Consider the following 13,440-nt stretch of genomic DNA (forward strand, 5'->3'; position numbering starts at 1 on the left):
TGAATGCATGTTTCCACTTGAAGAGCTCTTTTCCAAAACGAGATATATCCATTTTATAGAATGTTAGGAAATTGACATTTTCGTATTGGGCTTTCCATTGAATTGCATTGCAAAATGCATTTTATAGAGGTTTAAAAAGTATGTTCTGAAAACATTTGAATGGCAAGGATTCACACATAGATTATAGGACTTCTTAACAGTCAATTCCAATATTAAAATGCAAAACTCAAAAATGGTAGATATAGCGTTTTGGAAAATAGCTCTTCATTTGTTCTTGTATCATGTACCTATGGGCTTGAGGTTGGTACTTGGTATGTAGAAGGGGCCACGGCGGTACACCACCTCCTGGACAATGATGCTGAAGCTGTACACGTCCCCTCTCTGGCTGCCATTAGGAGACATGCTATTCTGCCTCAGCAGCTCTGGAGCCCTGTACAGCAAGGCTGAGGGAGAGCAAGCGGCTGTCAACCACCACACACCATTTGCATACGATGTATACATTTGCATACATAAAAAACACCTCAACTATTTTTTAGCACTTAGCAACCATGGATATGTATTCAGTTGATCACACAAATATCGAAAAGCCTCGAGGGGTCAGAAATTGTTCAGTTACAAATATGATACATGAGCAACTACAAGTATGATACACAGTCATGCTCAGGGCAGCTGACAGATTTGGCCAGGCCCAGGAAAAAGGCATCTGAAAGGAACCCCTCAATCAATACATACAATGTAATGAAGAGTCAATTCTGGGCCGCCACTATCACTGGGCCCAGGACAACTGACCCCTGTGTCCCCCCCCCCCCCCCCTGGCCCTTACACTGATGGTATCGTGCACAGTCAGGGGACTCCGCAGAGTCTGCTCTCCTCAGTGTGGCGAGTCCAAAGTCAGTGACTTTTAGCACAAATCGGCTGTCCACCACGCAGTTCCTGGAAGTCAGGTGACCATGGGAATGCAGTGGGCTGCAGTGCAGGTAGTTCATTCCCTGCAAGAGAAACACAAACACAGGCCTCCATCATGCAGCACGCAGCCGCTCACACGCATGCAGCCGCTGACACGTCAGGGAGTCATTCCAAAACAAACTGCAGAGCAGGGCAGGTTGCAGACTCTCTCTCTCCACTTCCATAAAAGAAGGGGGTGAGTCAGAGTACATGACCACGTGTTATTACTGGGGCCATACCTTCACAATATCCAGCAGAAGGGAACACTTAAAACTCCAGTCCAGCTTGATTGACTCCGTCTTTAAAATGTCCTGGGGAATGGAGAACACAAGAAAAACAGTCATTTGTCTCCAGTGCATAAAAGTGAGTAGGTGGGACGGAGTAAAGAGTGACGTTTGATAAAAGGGTTTGCTAAATGAATGGCTATGAACAGGGCCACTGCTAGGGCTTGGAGGTCCTAAGCATAACTGCTCAGGAGGCCCCCCACATAATTAAATAATAATAATAATAACAACTACTAACTAATAAATAATAACTACTAACTAATAAATCTATGTTTTGTAATGTAATTCAATACTTTTCATGACATTTTTAGTCAATCTCAATTTAAGAGGCCCCAATTTTGGGGGCAAAGTGGTTGGTGCCCCAAGCACTGGTTGGTGCCCTAAGCACTGGTTGGTGCCCTAAGCACTCTGCGTACTCTGCTTATGTCTAGCGGTGGCCCTGGCCATGATGAATCTGTATGGATGATTGAGCTTACCTGCAGGCTGCCTTTGGGACAGTACTCAGTGAGGAGAAAGGGCTGGGGAGGATCCAAACAAGCCCCAATGAAGCTGCAGACGTTTCGGTGTGTTAAATCCCTGCACTGCACACACACACGCACGCACGCACGCACGCACTCACGCACACACACACACACACACACACACACACACACACACACACACACACACACACACACACACACACACACACACACACACACACACACACACACATCGAGAGTCCAATTGTGATGAAACAAGGATAAGATGTGTAAAACACATGGACTCTACTCCACTCTGGCTCCGGGGGAAACAGCCCTGACATCTCCCTTCGGCCCACCGGTGGCAGCAGCCCACCTGTCTGAGTTCTGTCTGCAGCTCACCGCTCAGGCTCACACTCCGCACGTGCAGCAGGCGCATGGCACACACAGTCTCCTGAGGGCACACAAGAAGACACACAACCAGACAACACAAACACACACAATGAGCCCACAGGACCACCGTGCTCACTGACACAATGCAACAAAACTCGCTAAAACTAATTAGCCACGCTAAAATGGTTTCATATGCTGATCTGACCTGTGTCAAAAACACCAAAGACTTGAGTCGATCAGATCTTTTGAAACAGATCATGCTTTTCATGATAAAAATGGATTTACAGAACAGACAATTAGGATTGAGATGGTGAGACACATAGACTATGTTGTTCTACCCACATATTGTACCCACTTTGTATACAACAGGCTGGTAAGAAGAACACTGGCCGTCCATGCCACCAATTATCGACTCTACAGATGCCTGCATGGCTCTGGTCCTCATGTGTGAAACCTTAAAAACACACACACAGACACACACAGACAAATATACAGTGTTTTCCTGCTGTTCTCACACATCTATTCGTTTTTCATTTTGCAAATGAATCCTCTGTGGTTCTTTATCTCACCTCCCTCTTCTGAACTCTCCCTAAATCCCCTCCTCTCCTCTTCCTCATCTTTTTTATTCTTATTTTCCTCTACAGCTGTTTGCTTGTTAAGCCACACACAGAAAAGCACATGCCTTGGTTTTCTGTGTGGCTCCATGTCAAGCTGAGCCATGTGCCCCTTGAGGGACCTGTGATGTTGTGTTGTGATTTGTGCTTATATTGGGCATGTATTTGGATTTTGTACAGCTGTTTTGAGGTCAAGTCAAAAGAAACCTGACTCCATCCTCCTCAGTGTAACAAATACAACTTCAAAAACCTCCATTGCAAGCCTACAGACAAAAGGGATTATGTCTGTCACATGAGATGAATTTTAATTTAAATTCAACTGGAGGCCAAATGTAAATGCAGCTATGGTGGGGGTGGGGGATTGTAAGTGTAAACCTTTTTCATTCAGCTCGTACGTATTTTTAACATCTATATTACCATATCAACAGAGCACATTTAGATGTGAAAGGAAGAACTGCACCTTCAATTGTAGCATTTTGTGAACAAAATCTTTCCCCTTAAATATGCTGGACACTTTCTGTCAGGAACAATGTTTCAGGATCTGGAGGGTAATACTATAATTAATTTAATGAAAGGGTACTGCCAGCTGTCAAGTCATTTTGCTCTAGGATGTCACATGCCGACAAGTAATTGAACACTGACATTGTGGGTCCACATAAACCCTTATTTACCTTACAATGAGCTTGGCTTCAATTCTAAATGGTTACAATGAATATGTTTTTCAACCCACACACACACTTTCCACAATTACATAAACATAATGCATCAGTATCAAATGTTCAGTACTCATGCCACCAATTATGCATTTCATGGTCCAGACATAGATCATGATAGAGACCACTTGGGAGCACAGCTCATCTCTGCCGCTCACCTTAGGTACTCTAGATGGGTGTAGCTCCATGAGGCCCATATCACTGGGGCTGATCCTCCACAGCAGCATGGAGGCCTCCTCCTGCAACCTGTACTTCCTGTAGGGGGGTGGTGGCTCATGAGAATGTTCTACTGCCATATCGTTTTGAAGACAAGTGACATCATGTCATGCAGATTTGTGATCTCCATCACCAACAGTAGCCATTATATGTGGTTTAGTAAAATATGATCCAATCATTTCGAGAAAAAAAAAAAGTTTTTGAAATCATCTATGAAATAGACATTTTGTAACTTAGGGAGTACATTTTGACTAAGTTGAAAAAATAATGAATCAGTTGTCTTTTAAAAGGCTGCAACAATTCCTATGTTAACCAAAGGCATCTCTCAAGATCATATTAAGTCTTATCAAAGAACACTTTCACTGCAAATTGTTGGGCCTTCCTATTAAAAAATTCTTACTAATAACTTGAGATGAGGCTTACTTTAAAATGCATTGGGAGGTAGAGAAACAAATGAAATATTTATTTTCAATCAGTGTAACCTCACCGGTACAGGATGCAGACAGCCAGAGTCCCTGCCGTCAGTAAGCCAGATATTAGGCCTACAGCAATGGCAAGTTTTCTGTCTGCGGAAAGAGCAGTAGAGTAGAGTAGAGTAGAGTATCGTTTATTGATCCCAGGGGGAAATTAAGGTGTCAAGTAGCATACACACATAAATAAAGACATAAAGACATTGTCCACAAGACATAACACACATATTTACACATAAAATAAAATAATCATATATAGCTCGCTGTTGCATACTTATTGCCAAGGCATCTCTCTCTCTCTCTCTCACACACACACACACACACACACACACACACATACACACACACACACACACACACACACACACACCAAAAATATAAAGTGTAAAGTGTCCATAGTGTTCACATGTGCCTTAGCTAAGTGGCACATAGTAGCCAAGACAAGGTGGCCATAAAGTGTCCAGGAGTGTCCATAGTCTCTTTCCTAGAACAATGTCCATTGTATTCCTTAGAAAAAGAGATGGGGGGTTAAACACAAGTCACCCCCTGTGTCACTCCACACACACACACCCACACCCACACCCACACACACACACACACACACACACACACACACACACCAAAAATAAAGTGTACATAGTCCAGGAGTATCAGTAGTCAGGGGGGTTACACACATCGCAAACTGAGTATCTACCCACACACACACACACACACACACACACACACACACACACACACACACACACACACACACTCAGCTGTGCATTCCGCTGAAAAGGAGTCGAAGGGTAGAGAGTCCAGGTAAAAAGAGTATGCAGGAGTGGGATCTGTTTATGCAGTCCAGTCCCCTATGATGATCTCGCAGTGAAGCAAAAGGGAGTAATTAAGACTGATTCACAGATGCAACACTTAACGTTGAATGAAGGCAATGTGGGGAGGAATTAAATGGACAAAGGCCAGTTGAAATCCAGTCAGCGTAGTGTTCACTCTGAATGAAAAGGACACTTCCAGCCAAGTAAAACGCATTAAATGCAGCCCTGTGCTGCTTAGAGGATAATATTGGGTCCCTTTATCACTAGGATGGACTGCAATAACGTCTTGCCCTTAAAAACACATATCAGCACAAAGAGGAGATTGTGGTTTTAGTCCGGCGGGCACCAGTGAATAATTCATAAAACCCTCGCATCTCTCGTTATTTCTTTTCTTCCTTGATGTGGAATTCAGCTTGAGATGAAATGAGTTGAGTGCACCCAGCACTGACCCTGGAACACAGGTGTGCGGTGTATCTGAGAACACATCACAGCAGTCAAGCACATGGCCCAAGAACGGATGTTGTGGAACAACACTTCCCCCTACTGCCTTCATTTAGCCAGGGCAGGGTTGCCACAGGGGCCTTTTCATTTAGTTTTTCTTGATTGTTTATACACACTATTTTCTGGAATCATGTCTTGAATGATCAAAACTCTATATGTAACTGAGGTCATCCTGTGCTGGTTTGCCACTTGGGGCTCGAACCCGAGACCGAGTCAATGCTCCAGGTCGGGCATAGGAGACACTTCACCAGACAAGGACCAGACAGATAGCTCAGTGCTACCGATTCTGCACAGTAAATTCTGCAGTGCTCATGTAACACTTAGAGAGTTCTTTTGAGTCCATTTGGACTTAAATGAACTCTGTAAGTGTTGAATTAACACCACAACATTTACTGTGTGTATGAGGCTTTGGGAGGGAGGTTTACTAACGTTCTACCGCTGAAATCTACTAGTAGGCATAAGAGACCTCTCAAACAGACAAAACCCCTCACTCCTCCTGCAAAATGTATGTCTTGACTCAAAACAATGTAGGCCCTACTCTCTTCTAAAAGGCCCATATTGTATGACCACGTGAAAGTATATTGTAACATATAGCATTTTACAACTTAACGTTCTGAGTGTGAACACACTGTAGCTTCTCATCTGTTCATCAATATCATATGTAACCTGAGTCTTATGGAGTGATGATGCAAATTGTAAACAGGTATGAAAGGACTTTGCCCATGTAATGAAGTGCATAGAATGGTAATTGATTTTTAATATTTCCAATGACAATGTGCTCCATGAGAAAACCAGGGCTTTTCTAAATGAAAATTGTGCCAAATCCAGAGAATTGTGTGTAGTGATTTGGAAACAGTCACTACGTTCATATGGTGTTTTTCATTCCAAATTAATAATTCCGAATTAAATAGTCAAGTTTACTTCGATCTTTCCTTTGAATTCCGAATTAAGAGGTATTTACATGACGTTTTCAAAGCAGAATTAAGCCTTATTCAGTATTAAAGCCAGTTAATTCCGAATTAAATGTCTCATGTAAACGTAGCAAGTGTGTTTCAGAACTGAATTTTGAGTACAAAGCAGGAATTGTGGTTTTAATTCAAAGAATCAAGATCAACCATATTAACAAGAAATATCACTCTTCTATCAACTTAATGTTGCATAACACATAGGCCTACATAATGTACATAGTATTACTTCTTTACAGATAAGATCTTATAAATCTATCCTGCTGTTGTCTAAACACTTTTTGGTTACCAATATTGTTGCAGTGCTCCCCTTTGAATCCACACTGTGGCGTGTCTTTAGGGGGGTTGGAGTTCCCCCCTGGCCACAGGATGGAGGCCCCTCTTACAGCTTCATACACTTTGTTCGTCCCATAGTTTGCAACCACCTGCAGAATCCGGATAAAACCAGAGAATTCTGAAGCTAAGCACCACAACTAATCAATCAATCAATCAATCAATCAATCAATCAATCAATCAATCAATCAATCAATCAATCAATCAATCAATCAATCAATCAATCAATCAATCAATCAAAATGTATTTAGCACAATATCACAACTATACAGTTGACTCAAAGCGCTTTCAAAATACACATACACATTCACACATTCACACATTCACCCACCAGCTCTGGAAGCTGCCAAGAAGGCGCCAATCGTCCGGAGAAAGTGCACGTGCAGACACGCACACACACACAAACACACAAGCACACATGCACACAAATAGTAATAATAGTCCTAATGAAAAAAACAAGCCATTGATGTAATAAGGTTCAGCCTTATGAAATACCATACAGGTTGTTCATGTAACAGATGCTTGATTTAAAAAAAATGTCATCCATGAAAAATAAGTCTATTCTTTTCAAATTCATGTCACGCGTGAATGCCATGTTCACATAACAAGATTCCATGACAAACGAGGCAACGCAATTTGCAACCAACTCCTGTCATGCTGAATTTAGATAGGCTACATGCTTTTGCCAGTAACTACTTACATTATTTTTTATGTTAAGCCCTATGTCATCTTTCTATGTGCTCACAGGTGATTTCAGGACTGTTATACATAGCACCATATAAAATATCTTAAATTACCAGTAACATATAGGTCTATTATTGGGTCTACTGTTGAATCTGGACAGTAGGGCTAGGCAAGAGGAAAAAACAGCAATATTTTAGCTTCAAACTCACTTTGAAAATTCCATCATTGCCCATGTGCTTCATCATGTAGGCAGATTCGCGGTCACCATTTGAATCCATTGTCACATCTCCTTGGACCCCTGTGTTCAAATTACTTGAAAATCTGTTATGAGCTAAATATTGTTAATATTGAAAATATTGATAATATTGACAATAGGCTATTTGCTATTTCCTTTGTCCAACACACACACACACACACACACACACACACACACACACACACACACACACACACACACACACACACACACACACACACACACACACACACACACACACACACACACACACACACACACACACACAGACAGACAGACAGACAGACAGACAGACAGACAGACAGACAGACAGACAGACAGACAGACACACACACACACACACACACACACACACACACACACACACACACACACACACACACACACACACACACACACACACACACACACACACACACACACACACACAGGTGCTCAGCTGATGGGGTACAGCATGGTCAGATACATGTCGTAGCTATGTACAAATATGACCATAGTGGGCCATTCACACAACTTCAGTCTCTCATTTCTAGCAGTTACTAAACAGACACAACATGTACCATAGCCTACAGTATATTCAGTTTCAACATCAAGTGAAACAGTGCAGCCCCCGCTATTTTAGCTTCATAATCCAATACTCAGCTCAATTAATATCAGTATGAATAGGTGTTAAGTTACAAATTTGGTAGATTTAACTTGTAGAAACAAGAGAAATACGCCCTCCGCGCTTCTAATTTGACAATCCGGTGCAACCTGAGCAGGACTAAATAATAAGTGCAAAGGGAAAAGAATCTGGTGCCACACGGATGTCTATTTTCTGTTATTTATTTTTTCAGTGCAGTAAGACCCTCCCGAGGACTCTGATGAAGACGCATGTCGAAACATTAGTCTTACTGCACTGAAAAAAATAAATAACAGAAAATAGACATCCGTGTGGCACCAGATTCTTTCCTTTTGCACTTGGTAGATTTAACATTTTGTCTGTTTTTGACATTGTTCCTTGTATTGTATAAACCATCATGTTATTTGGCCTGTACAATATTCTGGCCAACTGTTTTTAAACGTACCTCAGCTACATTAGACAAATCCATATTTCCAGTTACTTTAACTCAAGTAATGCAAAAGTAGTGTAATGCCAAACATTTTAAATACAATGATATTGTAATGTAAGGGATTACTTTGAAATGACAGTAACATGTGATCAGTAATGCATTACGGTTTTTGGGTAACTTGCCCAACACTGCCCATGTCCAATGCCATCGGAGATACCAGTGATACATTTGGAACAGGTGGATGGTTTCGCCTCAAATATTGTGTGCTAACACTATGCCAGGTACATGAATCTAATACATTTTGGATTACAAGATTTCCAATTTCAAGATGGCCGACTTGCAACATGGCCATCTTTTTGTTTGTATAACTTTTGAACAGATGGATGGATTTGCATCAAATCTTGTGTGCACTCGATCATAGGTACATGAAATGATTACATTCCAGAGGCCTAAATGGCCACGATTGCAATGGCTTTATGTACTAACCCAAGGTTTGTGGGATTTGAGGGAAATACCTCTGGCAGCCAGAGGTGACTGCATACATAGGCCTAGTTTTTAAGGTGTCATTATGCTGACCTGTTATGGTTCTGTTCCACATTTTGCGGGTGATGTATAATCCATTAAATTGGTCTCCATTTTCTGCCAAGCTTTCATTTAGGGCGTGGGCATACAGCCACACCGCATCATGTGCTATTGCAGCAAAAACAGACACCTGTTGTAAGTTGCAAAAGATTAGTATACAATTCCAACACACATCAAACTATCAAGACTCACTGGTTTCCTACCTCTTCTGTATCCCCATATTCATAGTCAAAATCCTGTTTGGCCCTTTGTTTGACCATTATGCTGAAGTTTGTGTATTCCTCATCGCTTGGTTTGTACAGCGAAAGAAGAAAAAGCGCTTGGTATGCTTGTTTGGCCACAGAGTCGTGTTCATCCCCTAAAATCAAAGTTAATAAAAGATGCACAGACTATTTAGGTTTTAGATATTGCACTTTTTCCTCACAGCAAGACTGTTTATAATGAAAAGTAAAGTTAAAAAAACCTTGCTCCCAGTTAAAGTTGCCAAACACCTCCACATGTTTGTATGGTTCAAAAGTGAAGAAGACAAAGTCTCCATTAGTGAGGCCTTGTTTATGAGCCTCTATGAGAAACCTCCGCACTTCATCTCCTCGAGCTGAGATGACAATGACTGCAGACAGAGAGAGAAAGAACCTGATATCACTCACATGACCTGTACCACAATGCAATAGTCCAAGACTACATACAGTGTAGGGATGGCCGTAAGTTAACTACCATTGAGGACACAGAGGTCATGTTTTTTTTTCAGTAATGCAAAATTGATCTGATGAAAATCGATATATGATCAACAATGATAAATTCTGTATACCAATAACAGAATACCAATAACAATGATACATTCTGTATACGCCACCTCCATATATAAGGCAGTGAGTGAGTAATGAAAAGAAACTTAAGAGTTTGACTGAAGTGTTTGAAAAATTCTAAATGTACAGTATGTAGTGCAGTACACAGTATTTGACCTCGGTAGGCTATTTGAAGATGTCTGGTTACGGCCCTGAGGTACGGAAGACTACATACTTCGTGTTACTTCAGCCATCTCTGCAAGAGCTTGAGCGGGAGTGATGGAGGAGTTTCCTCTCAGCTCCATGGTTTTGGCGATGGTGATGTTACTGACTTCTGCCTGATACCTTTGGCAAACATGCAACAACAATTCCAGAAAGCTTTGTGTGAGACTCCCTGTCAAAATGACACTGTGAAGTTAAAAGCCCTTTCCCACACTGGGTTTTATGCCTGCCAATCCTTAAGGTACATCCAAGCTCATGTGTACCTGATCCCCTCTGCTGGGATGGTCCACACGGTTCCATTGCCATGGATGATCCCAATTTGCTTCCAGCCAAATTCCTTGCAGATCTCAACAAAGAAGGAGCCCATCTTTGTGAAGGGGCCGAACACCCGGGTGAGAGTAGGGTAAGCCTGTGGCTCATACAGGTAAGCAAAGCATTGGGAGGGGGGATGGTATTGATGCACAGTGAGGCAACGGGATGAAACTTAATATTGCACCTGGCAGTCAATTGTCAACATAGTCTTCAACTATATATACTTCATCATTCTGAAAGAAAATTAAGGTGTTCCATAATATACAAATGCAGATCGGCACACAGACAAAAAGGTTTCCACATAGTAGGCCCTATATGAGCAGTATGCATCATGTCTATAACCAAGCACAATAGTCTAGTTTAGAAATGTGTTATATCTGTGATGTTGTCCTTATTTCACCTCTTTGTCCAGAAACTGCTGGTCTGCACATACAGGGCTCACCACAGGAATGTTCCAGAAGGCAGCTAGTTTGGAGGTTACATCACAGACCTGGGAAAGGACAGTAATTATGTGCATGATGGATGGTTATTACAAATGATTCATACTTCTTTAAAAATCATGTAACCAGAGACATGCCATATCAGAAGGCATTCACCTACGTTTTGCTACAGTATGTTGTCTGTGTTCATTGGGTGGAAAGAACAGGGAAAAAATGCACCTGTGAACAGACGGGGCCAATGAGGGCACTGTACTTGTTTCTCTGTTGAAGTTCCACTATTTTGCCTGGGCCTTTCAAATCATCACATTCGTCATCCACATAGTGGTAATCCAGCTGATGACCTGAGCAAATAAACAGACATGCGTATAATATCCACCTAAAACTGTAGGCCTATTTGAAGAATTGCAACAAACAGTAACCTAGATATGAGAACACAGCACCGAGTGAAAGCTCATGAAAATAGTATGATGCCAAGTTTACTCTGATGCTTCTGTGAATTTAATCCCTTGGCAATTAAACTGAAAACTAAAAATAGGCCTACTCAATGGTCCAGTTTGTGTTTAGCCATTAGTATTTTTGTTCTGACTCACTACGAACCAGACAAAATTGCATGACTTTTCAGTCTATTTCATGAAAACTTCAGATATCTGGAAATACCTGCCTAGTTGTACACTTACTATGTACAAAATATTGTTTCTCACTGCTGTCCCTGAATGAATCACTATACCTTTTTGCACACCCAAAGTTATTTATTTTACTCTAGAAGTTGAGTGTGCCCTCTGATACACATGAATCTCTATACCTGGCAGCAGATCGGGCCTGCTGTTGATGTTTTCGATGGCGATGAGGGCTCCTGCTGCGATGCGGCCCACACTGAAGACAGTGGAGGTGTTGGGCATGGACAGCAGCAGGGTGAAGGCTGAGCCAGAACCCAGGAGGACAGGCACTAGCAAGAGGAAACCTTTCAAGAAAACCATCACCAATGCTTTAGCACAGAATTGTCTTAAGAGAGGAGAGACAAAAGATTGCTACTATCCTTGAAACGAAGGGACTGAAACCAAGGGAAACAGTTAAAAATCTTGGGGTCCTCATTGACAGTGACCTAAATTTCAACAGTCACATGAAAGCTATTAATATGTCTGCATTTTATCACATAAAAAACGTCTCTAAATTTAGGGGCCTGATGTCTAAACATGATCTGGAGAAGCTAATACATGCCTTCATTTCTAGTAAAGTCGATTACTGTAACAGTCTGTTTACTGGCCTCCCAAATAAGACCATTAAACAGCTTCAACTGGTACAAAATGCAGCTGCAAGGGTTCTTACAAAGACAAGGAAGTTTGACCACATTACTCCAATTTTAAGATCGCTGCATTGGCTCCCAGTAAGCTACAGAATTGATTTTAAGGCAATGCTACTTGTATTTAAATCATTAAATGGAATGGGACCCACATATCTACTGGATATGTTTCAGCAGTATGCACCGGCCAGGTCACTAAGGTCAACGGAGAAGAATTTGCTGGTGATTCCAAAAGTCAAAACAAAATGTGGAGAGGCAGCCTTTAGCTTCTATGCTTCAAAGCTTTGGAACCAGCTTCCAGATGACGTAAAAAATGCACCCACTATTGATAGCTTTAAATCTAGACTCAAGACAAAGCTGTTCTCAGATGCTTTCTTAAATTATTGAATGAAAAGACGGTAAAATAAGAGAAGTAAATTAGTAAAATAAGAATTGTTTTTCAAGGTTTTATGTTTATTTATGTTTTATTTTATTATTATTTTTACCTTATGTTTTATCTTAATGTTTTAAATGTTTTTTTTGACTCTAATTCATTTCCCTGTTTTCCTTTCATTTACATTTGTTAACTTTGTGAAGCACATTGAGTTGCACCTGTGTATGAAATGCGCTATATAAATAAACTTGCCTTGCCTTGCCTTGCCTTAAGAAATAATAGCTTGTACCCAGGGCTCTAAATTATCATTTTTCATCACCAGTCAAAATGGCTATAGATGCTAATTTTACTGCCAAACATACACTCACTAATGGGTCAAAGTGCCAAGTAAGTTGGTCTTTTCTACCAGCCAAACTGAAACTTCACCAGCCTTTGGCTGGTTGGCTGGTGTCAGATAATGAAGCCATGAAATTGTTTGGTGAACCGTTAGGTAGTCACCCTTACAATGTGAGTTGATACATAATTGCCAAAAAAATTGTCAAATTAATACGATTTCATCTTACCGGTCATAATGTCATCCATCAGGAGAATTCTTCATAAAAGACCATAAATGATCTTCAAACAAGATAGAAACAAACAACAGTGCATGATGATCAGTGAAAAGAAAACCAAAGCCCTGCCCTGTCTGTTATAAACTCTTGGTGCTCTCACTGACCCTCAGCAAGAC

At 41.2% G+C, this 13,440-nt stretch overlaps 1 protein-coding gene across 1 annotated transcript in view; it reads right to left on the bottom strand.

The window, feature by feature from the left end:
* The window catches only part of si:dkey-37g12.1 (atrial natriuretic peptide receptor 1), a 20,832-nt gene extending 7,495 nt beyond the window's left edge, over positions 1 to 13,337 (bottom strand). Inside the window, exons 1-19 of the mRNA XM_063218300.1 lie at positions 13,277 to 13,337; positions 11,843 to 12,001; positions 11,260 to 11,381; positions 11,001 to 11,090; positions 10,552 to 10,697; positions 10,302 to 10,411; positions 9,745 to 9,891; positions 9,485 to 9,639; positions 9,276 to 9,411; positions 7,601 to 7,689; positions 6,664 to 6,799; positions 4,114 to 4,192; positions 3,569 to 3,665; positions 2,439 to 2,537; positions 2,067 to 2,144; positions 1,706 to 1,810; positions 1,185 to 1,256; positions 824 to 989; positions 288 to 443 (exon numbers count right to left, since the gene is read on the bottom strand). Coding sequence (XP_063074370.1) covers positions 288 to 443; positions 824 to 989; positions 1,185 to 1,256; positions 1,706 to 1,810; positions 2,067 to 2,144; positions 2,439 to 2,537; positions 3,569 to 3,665; positions 4,114 to 4,192; positions 6,664 to 6,799; positions 7,601 to 7,689; positions 9,276 to 9,411; positions 9,485 to 9,639; positions 9,745 to 9,891; positions 10,302 to 10,411; positions 10,552 to 10,697; positions 11,001 to 11,090; positions 11,260 to 11,381; positions 11,843 to 12,001; positions 13,277 to 13,295 — 2,161 coding nt within the window. The 5' untranslated portion in view covers positions 13,296 to 13,337. The remainder of the gene's footprint in view (positions 1 to 287; positions 444 to 823; positions 990 to 1,184; positions 1,257 to 1,705; positions 1,811 to 2,066; positions 2,145 to 2,438; positions 2,538 to 3,568; positions 3,666 to 4,113; positions 4,193 to 6,663; positions 6,800 to 7,600; positions 7,690 to 9,275; positions 9,412 to 9,484; positions 9,640 to 9,744; positions 9,892 to 10,301; positions 10,412 to 10,551; positions 10,698 to 11,000; positions 11,091 to 11,259; positions 11,382 to 11,842; positions 12,002 to 13,276) is intronic.
* Positions 13,338 to 13,440: the final 103 nt, after the last annotated feature.

The sequence above is a fragment of the Engraulis encrasicolus genome, chromosome 16, assembly GCF_034702125.1.
Source record: "Engraulis encrasicolus isolate BLACKSEA-1 chromosome 16, IST_EnEncr_1.0, whole genome shotgun sequence".
Classification (NCBI taxonomy): Eukaryota; Metazoa; Chordata; class Actinopteri; order Clupeiformes; family Engraulidae; genus Engraulis; species Engraulis encrasicolus.